We start from the raw sequence: 17,216 nt of genomic DNA, 5'->3' as shown, positions 1-17,216 counted from the left end.
TGTGCACGTGAGCAATTCTAGCAAACCATTCAGTCCATCAAATGCAACGACTGCTTCCCTGATCAATGCTTTCAGACAGAAACATTGTGGGAGGGTGTAGAGTGGGTCGTCCACCAACCAGAGGTTGACATTGGGAGAATGTGAACTTTTGCTTTGAGTGGTCGATAAGAGAAGCGAAATATAAAGCCATCAAAGTAATCATATATGTGGGACAACAGCTTAAAGAAGGTGCAATCCAAGATCTGAAAAAAAGTGATTTTGAAAAATCCAGTGCAGCAAGTTTGCCAACTTGTTCTTGTAGTCAAAGCTCTGAAGCAGATCAGTACACCAGTATATAGCAAAGACCAGGGATGTTATACAGATCACACCCAGTTATCTTCAATTTACTTTATATTTTCACCACAGAAAAAGAATGTCTTTGCGCGATGAGTTGCTCTCAAAGTGATCGATTAGGTGTCACAAAGTCGAGTCTGAGCTGCCTCAATTAACCTCTAACTATGTGAACTGGCCCTTTAATTTCTGGTGCAAACGCATGATTACTGAGCGTTGTTTTTGCCATGCTAAAGATATGGCTCTCTGGGTGGCACCATCAGTGAGTCGGTCACCACTTCGGTCCAAACTGAAGTTTCCCAACAGCTTCTGAGACTGATGTTAGCCCTTTGTTTAAAGGGTTCGTAGTAGGGCCCCCCCCCCCCCCCCCCCCCCCCCACACACACACACATCATCATCATCATATACACTCCTCTGGAGCTTCAGAAAAACTTCAACATGTGGTCAGGAGGAGTTGAGCAACTCCTGCTAAAGAGGGACCTGAGCAACGACCCAGTTTTTGATTTATCTTCAATAATTTCCAATTATACTTTCACAAATTACACATTGCCACTCCGTTTTCATCCACTTGGTGTCAAACTCACCCAAAAGTTTCGAACTGGACTCCGAATAAGCGTAAAAAAGAAATCTGAACAAAACAGTATGGTTCCATCTGATCAGCACAAGTATCGTAAATGTTCAGTCTGATTTGAGAACTTTGGTATTCTGCTGGTATCCTGTTTATCATGGGCCAAAAGCTTTGGATGAGAAGGAATTTCTTTTTGGCGTTTGGTTTTTTTTTTTTATAGGGGTGTTGCGAGTGATACTGAACATGACAACCACTAAACCAAAAAGCTAACCACAGATAATCTGACCTAAGAGTGAGTCATGGAGACAGAACGACGACGGAGGAAAAGAATGTGCTCTGTGTTAGTCAGTCTCTTACAGAGTGGTTCACAGCCGCTCGTCCTCTCAGTCCATCTCAGTTTACAGGCCCTGCTGGGTTCCCACTGTTTCCTACCAAGAAACGGACGGGAGGCTCGAAATCGCTCACAGGTATAGACGGGAGTTTGACCGGCTGCCTTTAAGACGTCCTGCCTGTAGTGAACTTGCAACTTGACCAGGATTGTCTTTTCGTCCATTATCCGAAATCTTGTCTCACACACAAGAACTGATGATGAGCAGGGACGAAGCGCATCAGGAGCAATACTGAGCTTATTAATTGAATTGTTGATTACGCCTATTTGCTATAGAGATATAAAAGAGGGCAGAAAGAAACGGAGCAGGTATTCTTCCACCTACATCACGATAATTACATTTCAAACTGAAACTTTGGCTGGAACAGATTCTATTACATTTTTAAGAAACACTGGATGGTCATCCAAAAACACGGTATATAACTGGTGTGTAGGCAGAGCAGACACACGCACAAAAATGTAAATGTTCTCTCCTGAGCAAGTATAGACAGACGGTGTCTTTCTTCTTCTTCTTCTTCTTCACAAAGCTCGACAAAAGAGAACGGCTCAGCGAATGCAGTGTTCCAAATTTGAAATGCAAGAACACTTTTGGTGGACCTGCATTATGTATGAGGACACCACTTTATTATTATTCATCTAAGAAATGATCTGTGGTTAAAGCCTCATGTTTGCTTACACATCGCAATCATTTCCACCCAGAGGTTTGCAGATTTTACATTTGGAAAAAGGAAGTAGTGCTCATTGACAGACAGCCTGTAACGGGTATTGTTGGAGAGAAAAGGCTTCTTTTGTGCATGTGATTAATGACAAAACTTTTTCAATTCGAATACGACCAACAATCAGGCCGTAATAGCCGTTAATTTTCCTGAGCCAGCGTATTAAATATCAAAGACATGTGAGCCGTGCGGGTGCAGTGGAGCCAGTCGTAGCTCACGGAGGCTGTACGGGGACACGACACAGGATATAAAACACAGACTGTTCAAACAGTATTCGCCTGAAAACTGAGGACAAACCCTGCTGGCGAATATGACTTTGTGAGACGGCCCTTAAGAAGATTTATCCCACCTTTACGAGCGCAGCGGGAGAATGCTGTGGGGAGAAATTAATTCTAATGAAGGCCGGTCGCCCTCCTGAGCTGATGAGGTTTTATTATTACCCTCCTGCTCCTGTGGCTGCTGCCGGTGACAGATGGGGATGAAACGACTGCACCCACAGGAGCCTCTGGTACCTGCCGGTTATGAATGGCTGTCACAAGCAACAAATACGTCCACGCAAGGAAAGGGTTAAGTTAATAAGGGTTCAAATGTATAATACACATTTCGCTATCGCCGCGTTGATTGAAGCTCATTCTCTAAACCGCGCTGAGGTCGGGTTGATAATCAGTGCTTTGTGATAAAGATCCATTCATCTTTCACGGGCGGATTCATTTGAACTCAAGATAACACATTAAAAACTGGACTTGGCGTGACAAGGCATGCCTGCCTGCTTAAATTATTCCCATCAACAACTCTTTAAATCATTCAAGCCGGCCGGGTTTTTCGGGCAATTGAATTGACACACTCTCTGGAAGGCCTCCACTCAGCAAATCTGAATCACTTAAATTGCCGGGGGTCGGTGCTGTCTGCCAATCAGACGCAGCGGGTCGGGGGATAATTTGTATGTGTGCGGGCATTTCTATGTATTAAACAAAGAATTAGTCTGTTGATTTGACTCCATTTCTCGGCAGAACTAGACGGAGGGGTTTTATGCTGCCGATTTAAACTTTTAACTGGTGACTTTTCAATGTTGTAAGTGATTAGACCCCACTCAGTGAACGCTTACACGCACACAAAAGCGAAAAGTCACCTTGTTTCCTTTTATTTAAAAGCCCTCCGCACACTTAGTGAGGAAACTTTTTCTGGGCTGGGCTCCACGCCGAGCTCGAGGGCAGTTTATAAAAATGTCCTTTTACTGTTCTTTAAACCAGAGGTGATGCATTGCGTTGTCTAGAGCAGCCAGACAGTCCCAGTTTAACACCAAGCCTACGAGAACCAGCTCCTTTATTTAGGAAGCAACAGCCTCAAATCCAACCTCCATGACTGACAGATTATATATAGATACGTCGATCTTAGACTTACATCATCACTCTCATCTCAGCATGTGTTTGGGGTCGGGGAGCCAAAGGCCCGAAAGCCAATCAACACTGATCTGGGTCGGTGGTGTGACCTCAAACACAGAGGTCATGTTTCAGCCCCCCCCCCCTTCAAGCTGCTTTTCCAGCTGGGTGGCTCCGAGCCACAGGAAGCCATTTCAGCCTGGCAGGGCCGACAGAACCAAAGGCAGAGCAGGGAGGAAACACACAGGCAGCAGAAAACACACAAGAGTCACTACAGAGCCGTTCGCATCTCGCCCTGACTGGAGTGGGAAGCGACACACACACACACACACACACACACACACACACACACACACACACACACACACACACACACACACACACACACACACACACACACACACACACACACACACACACACACACACACACACACACACACACACACACACACACACACACACACACACACACACACAGAGTGGGGATAGGCGTGCCCTTACAGGTGAATACAACGGGGGGGGGGGAAAATAAGTGAAAAGAAATTAAATTTGAAATCTTGGTTCAATGTCTGGGTCACTGTCTGGATGCGTGTCTAATTTCGGTACTTGTTCTGCCCACGTAGTGCAGATCAAATCTCCAGGTAGAGGAAGGGGAGGGAGTACGACTCAGAAGGGCCACACTGTGGTTGTTGACCAGGATTTGCGACATCGAGAAGACGGTGTGTATCTCTGACTACACAGTAACAGTGCAGACCTACTGACGGCCACTGTGCAGCTGGGAATCACCTATTTATCTTTATTATATTGTCCGAGTTTAATCTTCAATCGGATACATCGATTATTCACAGATTCTTGGTTAAATCGCCATAATTTGTGAAATAATGGCCTAGTGAAAACTGCCGACAAAAGGGTTGTGTTTTGGGTGGAGAACCAGACGACTTGCTGGTGCCCCTGCCTGTTTGACAAAATGGATTCACGAGTGAACTCCAGTCCTACTGGCAGTCGTAAGAGCAGGCGAACATCTCCGACTCACCTCTCGGTACATTTCTGTGACTCATACGTCATGGAAAAACCACCACCACAAATCTTAGCGGGTTGTTGCCTGACAGCGCATGCTACGGACCAAACTGTCAGCTTCAACAGGTCAGGATGACTGTCGGATCCTGCACGTCAGACACGCGTCAAATAACCGCCAGACTTTTACAGATTTTTCCATTGTGCATTCCCCGAGAGGTCCCCCCCCCTCCCTTTTTTATGTCTCCGTCTAAAGGGACTGTCAAAGGCACTTTGGCTCGGTCATCAGCATGAGCCTCACGGCTGTGGGACAGCCTAAGTCGAAGCACGCATGCAGACAAATCTGTGCGCGCTTCGAACAGTGACTCAAAAAACTTTGTAATTTCAAATCAGAAACTTAGATGAGATAACTTATCTTTGGGTTGGGGTAGACGGAGGGGAAAGCTGCATCTTCTGCTGCCATTTGTTTTGTTACTTTGAGAGGACTAGCTGCGAGGCAAAGAGATAAAAGCGAAATGATCTGTGGAACTGTAAATCCACCTTGTTCTATTCCCCTCTGGTTAATGGCCGTCTCTCTAATGACGCTGTGGAACACATCAGGTCGAGAGAGATATGGGTCTTCATCCTTTTGCCAGACGGAACATCACCATCACAGTGACTCCCGGGTTCAATAATGCGAGACAATGTTCAAGTAATACAAAGTATTTGAAATACATTTTCTCGCTTTCATTAATCCAACGTAATATCTTACAAATGACATTTAAGGGCATGTAATCTGTCACCTGTAGCGAAATACATTTTCAAATGTGACCCTTCCTCCAAGCACTGGTCACTAGTGCTCAACTGGCCCCAACTCCCCGCACCCACTGCCACACAGAGAACTCAGCCTCACCTCTCCTCTCTTCTCTTCTCTGTAGCTGCACAAGTGTCTCTTTCTTCCTGCCACTTACAAAGAGCCACATTCATAAAGCAGAGGGGGAGAGAGGGGGAGAGAGAGAGCTTCACACTTGCACTGTTTCCACAGAGATAAAGGTTCAGGCCGAGAGAGAATGTGCGCCACATGAGTCAAAGCCATGGAGAGTCGACGGAAAATGTTCGAATGTGCGTAATGCGTTTGCGCGCGTGTGTGTTAAGGATTGTGAACTGTCACCCTCCATCACGAATAGTAAAGTAACTTTCCAATGACACAGCAGTGTGACACTCAGTGGTTGCGACTTCATATCCAGTGCAGTGGCAGTGTGTGTGCGTGCGTGTGTGTGTGGCAGTGTGTGTGTGGCAGTGTGTGTGGCAGTGTGTGTGTGCGTGTGTGCGTGCATGCGTGCGTGCGTGCGGGTGGGTGTGTGTGTGTGTGCGTGTGGGTGGGTGGGTGTGTGTGTGTGTGCGTGTGGGTGGGTGGGTGGGTGTGTGTGGCAGTGTGTGTGTGTGCGTGTGTGTGTGGGTGGGTGTGCGTGAGGGGGGTCTGGCTCTTTCTTTAGGCTCTGGCTCTCCTGTGCTAAGTGGTAACTAACAACACATGCTTAAAAACAATTACCAAAAAGGCCCGCAGGCTCCTGGACCAGCAGCGGCGAAGGATTTGAGCTTGCAAACTCGCTGGCCGTCAGTGGGAGCGTGCGCGGACTGGTAAACGGGGCTGACGCCTCCCGTCAGCCTGGCTGTGACCCTGGATGACTCTGCCAGCCAGGCAGCCAGCAGCACCAGAGCTCCGGTGGGGCGCCGGCAGAGGAGATTAACACTCAGGTACACCGACAAACAAACATCAAACAAACAAAAAAAAGAAAAGAAAACCACAGACAAAAATCTGATCGTGAACGGCTCTTAAATGTTTAGAGGAATGTGATTTAGACACTTTCCTTTCGGCTGCCCTCCCCCTGCCCTCGGTGAGGCCCTCTCCGCGCTTCACAAAGCTTCTTTGTGAAGTGCGGAGATAGCAGCCTGCATACCACAGCTTTACTGTACATTCTTACAGAGTTACAGTATGTAAGAGCCACTGGAGGGCCGGGGAAGGGAATAACGCAAGGAGCAGACCAGGATGCACGAGGAAACAGAGTTACTCGAATTACATCCCTCCCTTTCCCGACAGAAAGCAGAGTATCTGTCCGACGGCATGTTTCCTCGCTGATAAAAAGTGAAATCCATGACAAGCTCGGTGTCTGCACTGAGCCCACACTGGCTGATGGCAGCAGGCCTGGACAAACATAAGAGCGACTGTCACAAGATATTTCTGCTCTGGACAGGGGCCACGGCGCTTCTCTCTTGTTCTCTCTCTCTCGCTTTGCTGCGAGGCACATTTATTCACGCGCAGCATTCTCTATTACAGCAGTGTAATCTTCTGAAATGATCCATAATTAGCCATTTTTTCAAGGGTTTAAACAGCCCCATATAAATGGCACAAAATATTAACAAGGGGCTGAACTAATATATATATAGAAAGAGAGACTACAAAAACCTGGTAGAGATTAAAGCGGCGGTTGTACAACGGTCCTCTCTCCCTCTCTCGTCTCCTACTGTCTCTCCTCCCACCTCTCCTCTCTTCCCCATTTCTCTCCTCGCCCCAACCGGTTGACCACGATGACCGCCTGCAACTCAAGTCCGGTTCTGTCAGAGATTTCTTCCTGTTAAAAATGAGTTTTTTTTCTCTCCACCGTCGCCAAGTGGTTTGCTCATTGTGGGATTTGTTGGGTTTTCCCTGTAATATTGTAATATTGACATCACTAATGTAAAGTGCCTTGAGACAATGTAAGCTGTGATATGGCGCTATACAAATTAAATTGAATTGAATTGAACAAGGCTACAAATACAAATACTACAAGTTGCACCTCCAGCCTTTATTGACCAATTATCATTGTTGTGTCAATGCCCTTTTTGCAGGTCTAACATTCCACAGACAATTCATACTTTACGAGCTTAGTCCACACGGTGGGAGACTTCTCATCTTATAACGCCTCGTGCCTGCAGTGTCATTCTTTTTGGTTACTAGGTAAAGCTTGTGACCACAGAAAAGGGTTGGAGCAAAGACAGACCGTTAATTAAGAGCTTCGCTTTGTTCCGTGGTTTACTGCAGCCGATGCACACAACCTGTTTTTAAACTTGCACATTTCATACAATTATTTTCTGGAACAAAAAACGCGTCTCACCCTCGAAGGGGCTGATCACCAACCCGATGTCTGCACAACACAGACTGATGACGCACAGCTTCCGTCTGCCCTGTACATGATCAAGACCAAGAATCTGAAGCCACTGCTATGAGCTAAATGTTAATGTTAGGATGCCACTTGCTCAATACCAATGCCCACATGCTGAAAGTTTAAGGAATTTACCGGGCTCACGATGTAGTTCATTTGTCAACTAGTCAAGAACACAGAGTACTGCTGCGGCTGATGGGAATGTCAGTAGTTCTGCAGGCATTTTGGTTTTTTGAAAAACCAACATTTTTATTGAACTTGTTAAGACAAAAATCCCCCAAAAATGCCAACTTTATAGAGGCACAAGAGGGAAAGTCAGAGGATGACCAAAGGATTAACAGGATCATCCTCTGGGAACATGAATGTCACTGTAATTGGCATGGCTAAAACCACACACTGGAAGTTACAAGGATCCTAAGGAACCACTAAAGTTTTAGATTTTGACAAATGCATCTTTAAATAGAGGGCCCATTTGTGTTGCCACAAAAGTTCTAAGGTGCGACTCTCACAGTCTGTGTAAAGTTTGCTCCACACGAGTTGGAAATGTCACCTTATACAACCGATTTGATGAGCTGTTTCTAAAATATTCAACAATCTCGCTCTAAAATGCCATTGATAATTGATCATTACATTGCCTGTATTTTGCCGTGCAATATTTATTCTCCATGTGAAATTATTGTCACTGCTCTGTATAAAGTATTTATATTTTGTACGTACTTATTGCTTTTTTTTTTAGATTCTGCTATCCACTTTGCCGCTGTACCACCCAAATTTCCCCGTTGTGGGACGAATAACGGATGATCTTATCTTATCTTATCTTAGAACATGGAGTTACCCAACTTCTGCTTTATTGGCACCGGCTAATGTCAGCCTCACTTTAGTGTCCACTCCAGCTTGTGTCGGCTCGATCAATGACTGACCAAACATGTTAACGATGGCTTTCATCCAATCGGAGATAGGATATTGTTCAGACAAGAAAGAAATTCAATGCCTCTATCCTGAAGCTGAAACCCTCATATTGCTGGATCAAGGATTAAGTCCACACTTTTTTCTTTTTTTTTTTTAAAGGGTTGTGTCCTCCACACCTCGCCGTCTCCTCAGGTGTTGACGAGGTGTGGCGACAGTCAGCCCGGGGTGCCGAGGACTCACCGTGACAGACCTTATCAGCAGCTCCCCAGCCCTAGTCTCCTGTCGTGTCCTCTGAAGATCCATGTGCACTTAAAGACAGAGTTCAGACGGCCAACCGCCCCCCCCCACCTCATCCCAACGTTCACTCCCATCCTGAATTAAAGGGCAATTCAGCTCACAGGGAGATGGGAGCTTAGTTCATGTGATATCAGACTATTGTTGTGTGGACAATAATGACAGAGGAAACTTGGGGGACTGGTTGTTTAAGAGTTCCCTTGATACAGGGAGCTGGAGACCCACAGACGATGAAGGTGAACCGTGGTCTGTCTCACATTCTACTGGAAGGATCGAGCGTCAGCCCTAGTAAGAGATAATTGCAAACACTATACTTAGAGAAAAAGGAGCATGCAGACTAGCCATATATTTCAATATGGCCTTGGCTTAGTAATGATATACTGTGCTGACAGTGCATTGCCTGAATACATTGCCTTTTCTGCCGATTTCATAGAAAAAAAGCATGTTGTATCTTAAATGATCTAACGCATTGCCATAAGACTTCCTGATCTCGATCCTACAATGATCAAACAACAGAATAGATTTTAACAGTTTGTGCCTCAGGAAATGACTGAGTGGATTTATTTGCAATTACTCACCAACTGCCAGTGTAGCACTCCTAATAAATGATGCCACTGGACATCAGCCTAATAAAACTACAAAAAAAAGGGTGAAAAACTTGTTTTTAATAATACATGGACATTTTGTTTTACTGGCTCACAGCAGAGAAGTAAAAAGTTCCATTCAAGTGTGCACCGTGCCTACGGGCCGACTGTATACCTCGAGGATGAGCCGCGCCGAGAGAAAATCAAATCGTCACACTCGTGCTCTCCTTGTCCGCAGGCAACGCATTACACACAGCAAGGTCGCACACCCTGGGATGCCACGCGGGTTTTTGTGGCATGAAAACTGCGCTGCTGAACAAATTCCGAGGCCCGGAGGTTACCTCTGAGGAGATAACCAGGATGATGCCGTCCGTGGAATCATCACTTCTGGACAACACTGTCGGTCAGGTAGACCACAAACACAGAGATACAGTATGAGCCACCGCAAGAAAACCATCAGAAAACATATAGTGGGGGTATATCGTATTAAAGATCGGTCGCTAGTTTCATAATAATGTGTGTTGTCTTGATTTTCTGGATGAGCATTTGGCCTTGTGAATAGAAGAAAGGAGGAGAAAAACCAAATGCAAAGCTTCATATGACAGGTCTGAGACACCAAGCTTAAATATAATACTATTTAATTTTATTGCGTATGGGAGTTAACATTCATAAAATGCTGATCCCTTAGATGCAATGCAATCAAATTAACTAATCATGCCTCGACTATATATTTCAAGCCACAGGGGTTCATGATACATTATGCATGAATTCATGTTTCTGATCACAAAGAGTCATTTATTAGATATGCATGAATTAAGTATGCAGTGAGAACCGGTATTACAAAATGTTACATAAGGCGGAAACAAATGTTCCCTCATTCACTGCTGGGGTCTTACCTTTCCGATAGGCTGGGTCTTGTTGTTATTGTTGTGGGAGGCCAGATTGACGTCTTCGTGGACGCGGTCCAGCAGCCACAGGAGGAACTCCAGGGCATCGTGTTGGGAATTACCACGGAACTGCGATCCATACTTGGACACTATCGTCTGGAGAGAGGACAAACAGACTCGATGAAACTGTAACTTTGCTGTGGTTGCACAATCATGACATTGTGGTTGGATTAAAATGCCTTTTATGAGCAAAGGAAACTGTTCAGTGATGTAACAGTACTGTTTTTTGGAGTTAAAAACCTTTGGATATCCACTAATCGTTTCATCCTGTCCACGTAATGCCCCATTTTACTTCACTGAAAAACCGAAACAGCGGCAGTTTAACTGGCTTTCATCATCTGACAACTTGTCAGAGTCGAAAGCTGTTGATGGATTCTTGGAAAAAGACAAATTAAAACAGCTTCGCTAAGATTTCCTTTGCACAAAATTCTCTTCACACATAATGTGAATCTCAGGCACTACCGTGTTTACACTTTTAGACAGCTCTGGCGTGTCCGCTGGTACAACTGGGGCTCCCGACTGGGGGCAGCCCTGCTCTGGTTTTCTCCACAGGACCACGGACCAGAGGGATCCTAGAATTGCAAATATTCCCGAACCTCTGTTCACACTTCCCTGTCTCCACCCAGCCCACACTGTGTCTGACGCAGACATTTCTTTTTAATGTCTGAAATGATTTCCTTCCCTCTTTCCCTTCTCAAGAAGCATTCAATATGTTTGACAATTAAAATACGATGTGGGAATGACATTCTTCTCAAAAGTAGGTTGAAGACTACTTTAGCTCACGCACAGCATAATGTGACTTTAGATGTGAATGGCAACCACCTCAATTAGGCAGGAATTAACTGCCTGAACCACAGCTGGCAGCCCGGAGGAGCACAGGCAGTGACGAGAGATTATAGCAGACGACTGCAATCATGGCTTCCCAATCCACTAATATGTGATATGGCTCTTATGACTCCTGCACACTATAACATGGTGTAGGATGTGTGATGATGAAGCTAGAGGCCTGTCGCTGAAGAGCTTGGATACAGGAATAAAAGATGGAGAAAGGGGGGGGGGGGGGGTATGCTCGGGTCAACATCCCCTTTAAAAGTTCAGTATGGCAAAAAGTAAGAAGTCATTGGAAGAGGAGCCAGGTCTGCATCTTCAGAGTAGTGACAGGGATGTAATTACAGATGGGAGGAAAAAAAGAAAGTGGAGATAAAAATTCAAAACAGGGAAAAACTGCTGGTGGAGTCTTGGCAGAGCCATAAGGTTCTCTAATCTTTTCTTCTGATCTCGTCTTGAAAGCGAAAAGTGTTGCTTCCTTTGCTCTCGTAGATCTCAGACAAGAAGTCAAAAAGGGACTAGTGCTGTCATCCGACTCTGGGCCCCTAACAATGACTAATAAGATAACTTTTCATATTTTGTGACAAACTTATCAAATACAGAGCAACAGGTCAATGCAAATGGACAGACTAATGTGTCTGTTGTTATTGCTATATACTGTTTGTTCTTTTTGCCCCAACACATCTGAGTGGTCTGCAGTTTTACCTGAAGAGATAGGACAAAGTTATTTGCAACCTTAAACATATATTCTCTGGATGTCGTATTTCCAAGCCGCAAACATGGTTTACTGTATGCTGCACTACTCTGTAATGTCTTCCACACTGTAAAACTGAAGAACTATCATTTGCCATTACGAAAGGGTTTTCTAAATCAGACTAATTGGAGAAGATATGATGCAGCACATTATATTATATGTCTTGTTTTTCTTTCTTTTTTAAAATTGATGCTCGGGCTTGTTTTGAAGAATTGCTATGACATAAAGCATGAACCACGGACACGCACATAACCCCAAGGTTGTTGTGCACCTAGTCATTACAGCAAAGCAATAATAGTAATTACCTTCAGTCTTTTGAAGGTGGCAATTGTCTCAGTGATATAATTGGGGCCATGGAAGATGCCCTGAGTTTTTTTTTATTGCTCTCTGTGTCATAATAACCAGTGGCCAGTTTGTAACCATCAAACTAAAAGATAAAGACAACACAAGTCAGCAAACCTTCCTCTACATCATTTAGCCAGTACTGACTATTATATATTAAAATATAACATTATAAAACCTTCGGCTATTTCAGCTACATTAACTATTTAAACTGTTTGAGCTATTTTAACCATTTTCCAATTAAATTTACTCCAAGTAAAGCGAACATTTTTTAAAAGATTTATTCATTCCTTTTCAGCTAGCTAACTATTTCAACTATTTTTTACAATTACTTTTAGATAACGCACCGATTTTAAATGTTAATTTCACTATTTACTTTTATTTTGCCTCATGGTAAATGTTACATACGATATTCATTGCCACTGGATGTCACACTAGCATCAGCATCTCAGACCAAAATATTAATCGGCCGCATCTCCGGCCTCCCTCCATGTCCGCAGCAGGGTGTTTCCTGTACAGTCTATGGACTATGCAAAACCCAGGGAAAGTGGCTCCTAAACACACAACTAGTACAAATGAATAAAATTATTATGTGTACAGGATAGCCAACAACAATAAAAAAGAATCCAGCTAGCTGTCGTGTAGACCAAAATTCATCTGCAGGCTGTGCTCCCGTCAGTGTCTGACCCTGCGGGTGAAACCCTTTGGTCATGGACCATGTGCTTTTAAAAGGTTCAAACACTCTCAGTGGACATGCAATGTGGCTAGCAGTTAGTTTGCAAAGCAAACATCAGGACCATAGATCATAGACTGTAAAAATGGACGTAGTCACCGGGTCTATAAAAAAAAGGCAATGCAGGAGTGCCTGAAAGCCTGTATTCTCTGGAATCACCAGCAGATGGCGACTGTCTGCTTGCGAAAAGAAGCCAGTTTCTATAGAAGTCTATGAGAAAGTGACTCTACTTCTCACTTGATTTATAACGTCAGTAAACATTTTCCTGATGAGTTCATGGTCTCAATCCATAGATTCAAGTCTTCTTCAATACAACGTGATGTTCGTTTTGTGAACTGTGGTCTCATTTAAAGTGAAATAGACGATAAAGCATGGTATGCATCGGGACGTGGATACAGCATGACTGACAGCTGGTACCGTCCAATGGGTGCATGGTTGCAGGTGTAGGTGGGCGCGCGGCGGACGAGCTCTCAGTCAGACCCACCCCCCAATTCTACATCCAGTTGCAAAAAACAACAACATGGTACTGGTCAAAATGCAAAACTTGAGGCTTCAAAACGGCAGCTCACAAGCCAATGGATGACGTCAGGGTGGGTCTTGCTGAGTGTGGCCCGCATACTGTATAAAAACAAGGCGTGTGGCCGCTGTGTGTTTGATCCAATAGCAATGTGCTAGGTGACCGATGTGTTTACAGTGGAAAAGGGTTGAAAATGAAGGGGTCCACTTGGGTGTCTTGTTTATATCGGTGCCAATCAGAGCCGACTTAACTGCAACTGGCAACATAGGTAACCATTACAAATCAAAATGGAGACAGCAAATAGTCACATAGCTGTGAGACCCACTGCCGTCACAAAATACATTTATCTTCCTAAATAGGCCCATCAGTGTGCAAGTCTCGGGAGGGTGACATTCCTGTTCAGTCGTCAAGCCCACTCACCCTAACTCCCTTCTCTCTCTCCGGCCTCTTGTTATGGAAACTGATAAATTGGCTATTGAGTAACTGTTTGAGTTTCAGGGTTTGTCCCTGTCCAGGCCCCTCTGAGCAAACACGCCATCTCCCCAGGGGATTTTGAAATCGCACGAGAACTGTCTAGATCAAAGGCACACATCTGTTCCCAGGTTGAAGAAAGTCATCCCTTCACCTGCTACGTCAGAGACACATCTGTGAGAGCGGTGAGCTCAGGACACAATTGATAATGACAATGTTTTGACAGTGTGAAATACGTAACGCAACACGGCATTGCCTTGAAGATTGATACCCACTGTGTCCCTCCGTCCACCTCTCTTGTCCTACAAGCCATCAAGAATGTTGCAGAGCTCCAGGTACTCGGCAGGACCTTGTTGTTTTGTTTCGTCTCCTCACCGGGACACGGAGGGGGCCGCCGCTGATCCCTTAACTTTGAAGAACTTTTGATCAAACCAGGACGATCCCACATTTACGGGGGAGGTGTACGCGTGCAACATTATTCATTTAGGACTAAATGTGCAGCGCGGTGTACGCCCTGCTGAAAGGGTAATCGTCAGAAAAGAGATCCTTTCAACACTTGCCCTTTCATCATGTCTTATCAAAATTCATGTGATGTGTACACGGGCGAGTATAGGTACTAATTTTAAGTGTTTTTCATCGGGCTGCTTCAGCGGGGCCTTTGCGAGGCCCTCCTGACAACACACCTTACTTTCAGAGGCCTGCAAAGACTGATCATGGACTACCAGAACAGCAGCTTTAATCAGACATTTAATCAACGATTGATCTTTTTCAGACGTTATTTTTATGAAAAGGTTTTTGCTGTCTAGAGTTCCTACAACTGCAAGCTAATTTAGCCCGTCAGACATAAGAGATATCTGATTTTATAATGCCTCCCTACAGGCAGCTGTGGTATTACTCTACAGGGATTTTTCAGTGGGTCTATGCTGCTTGAACTCTGGACTTGCACAGCAGTGTGTGTGTGTTGTGTGCACGTGAGGGCTTTAACACAGGAAACATCCCATCACATAAGAGGGGGAGTGCTCTTTTCTTTTGATCCATCCTTTAATCTTGTCAATTTGTTTCCATTCTCACTGTTGTCTGAACGATATCTGACATCACGACTCCCACGAGGTAGGAGGGAAATGAAAAATCGGAATTTGGTCTTTTTTGGTCATAAGAATTTGTGGCTGACCCAATATATTTTAACAGGGGAGTTGGGGTTTTTTTCAGAAAGCACAGCAGAGAGAAAACAATAATTTAAAAAATGTTGAAATTGACAGTCCTGTTGATCTCAGGTGAAACTCTGGTTTCCTTGTTACTAAGCATTCACGTGTGGGAGAGGACATGCAAGTACCTATACAGTACGGGTCAAGATATTCCAGTAGAGTAATTAGCATTTCCAAGAATAGATCCTTTGTGGAGTTCCTTTGTTCCCTGCTCCATATTATCTACTTCTTGCATTGAACTATGGCTCAGAGAAATCCAGAGCCAAGGGCTGCAGGCAGATAAAGTGTGGCTGCGTCTCTCGCTCTATCTTCAGCGTGGGCAGAGTGGGAGAAAGCCTGAGGGGCCTCCTGATAGGGCGGCGGTATTACAGCCCCCGATCCTCGGGAAAGGGGAGATTTCAGAAGTAGAAAGTAAATCATCTCTTTCCTGTGCCAACACACTTTAAATCACAACAGCAGTGCAGCTAAATATACACGTGTGACGTACACGTCAGCGGTCCCCCGTACCCGACTTCACTCACGAGCTCTGAGGGGAAATAAACACCGTCTAGTTCATAGTGCGGCAATTAGGGAGCGAGGGGACCGATTAACTCAACATCATCTCACTCTCCTGCCATTTATAAAACCATGCTGTCAGAGTGAACCTGTTATTTTTCGGTTGTCATTATATACAGGGCCTTCAGTCGGTGACCTGCTGACCTTGTGCCCTCCGGCTGCGGTGGCACTGAGCAGCGGCCTCTCAATCACAGGACGAGGAGAACGGTCGCTATGCTGTTGGCAATTACGGCGACTGATGCAAGACGTTTATGAAGGTAACTTCACAGTTTATGTGGATGGCACACTGAAGGCATAACATGTGATTATGTCTGGCTAACAGTGGCTTATTCTTCACTGGAGCACAACCCAAGGACCTAATTATGTAAGAGCAAATATGAAGTGCATGACATACTCAAACTGTAATTCTGCCACCACCTTTTAATACTGTACTTTACATCACTGCAGCCAAAGTGCTATCATTGCAGAGCCCGTGGGCTGGAGCACCTGCAGACGGTGTGTACCTTGAAGTCCACGGACAGCTGCGGTGTGTACTCCAGGGTCCACAGGGCCCGGACGAGCGACGCCAAGTGCCCCGTGACCTCTCCCCCGGCCAGCCGCGGCCCGTCCGCGCCGGTGAGACGCAGGTCCAGCTTGTACCGCTCCAGGCCCAGGTACTCCGCGAGCAGGTCGGTGTTGCTCAGACACTGGACGGCGGCGTTCATGAAGCAGGTGTTCCCGTGGTTCTTGAGCCCCAGCACGCCGGGCGTCTTGTCTCCGTAGCGGCAGAGCAGCTTCTCTCGGCCGCCGCGCAGGGAGCCGGAGGCGGACGCGCCCGCGGCGTTCTTCGCCGCTCGGTCCCGGGCCACCTGCGCGTCCTCTCGGAGGACTCCCGAGCCGGCGCTGAGCGTGCAAGGTGCGCCGGTCCGAAAGCCCCCGTCGTCGTCCTCGGCGTCCCGCGCGTCCGCGTCTCCAAAGTGGGCGAAAGTGCCCAAAGTCTTGACGATCCTGGTCACGAAACTCCCGACGGACCTCAGCGGTTTCTTCCTGAAAAGCTTCCCGGCTCTCGGCTTCTTCTCTTTGCGCGCGTCCTCCCTCGATTTCGGCATTTCCTCCCCGGCTCTGCGCGGTTTCTCCATGGCTGCGCCTCTACTCCCCCGCCGGTCCATCCCGAGGCTGAGAGCTGAGCGAAGTCCGACGCCGGCGGGTCACTTCTCCGCCTGTGTCCCCTGTCCGGATAGCAGAGGGGGGAGCGCGCGGGAGAGGTGACAGCATCCCGGAGCCAGAAGGCGGCGGCAGCAGCAGCAACAACAGCGCACTGTTATTCCACCCTGCGCTGACACTGGCCCTCCGTCCATCCGTCCCAACACTTACTGAAGCCGCTCATTATCCGCCCTCGACGCCGCTGTCAGCGGCAGCATCTCGTCATCGTGCCCAGCCACCGCACGCGCCGCGCCGCCGTCGGGCTGCAGCACTGCGCGCTCCCCGCCCCGCGCGCCCAACTTCGACCGTGGGACTG

At 46.2% G+C, this 17,216-nt stretch overlaps 1 protein-coding gene across 2 annotated transcripts in view; it reads right to left on the bottom strand.

Moving 5' to 3' along the window:
* The window catches only part of usp43b (ubiquitin specific peptidase 43b), a 52,915-nt gene extending 35,699 nt beyond the window's left edge, over nt 1-17,216 (bottom strand). The window contains exons 1-2 of one of the 2 annotated variants that reach the window (XM_035614780.2): nt 16,222-17,216; nt 10,263-10,409 (exon numbers count right to left, since the gene is read on the bottom strand). In XM_035614780.2, the coding sequence (XP_035470673.1) occupies nt 10,263-10,409; nt 16,222-16,866 (792 nt within the window). In that variant the 5' untranslated portion in view covers nt 16,867-17,216. The remainder of the gene's footprint in view (nt 1-10,262; nt 10,410-16,221) is intronic. The other variant, XM_035614781.2, reaches the window with a different exon arrangement.

The sequence above is a fragment of the Scophthalmus maximus genome, chromosome 17 (genome assembly GCF_022379125.1).
Source record: "Scophthalmus maximus strain ysfricsl-2021 chromosome 17, ASM2237912v1, whole genome shotgun sequence".
NCBI classification, from domain to species: Eukaryota; Metazoa; Chordata; class Actinopteri; order Pleuronectiformes; family Scophthalmidae; genus Scophthalmus; species Scophthalmus maximus.
Note: the sequence above shows the minus strand (reverse complement) of the source record. Positions and strands in the feature narration are given on the sequence as shown.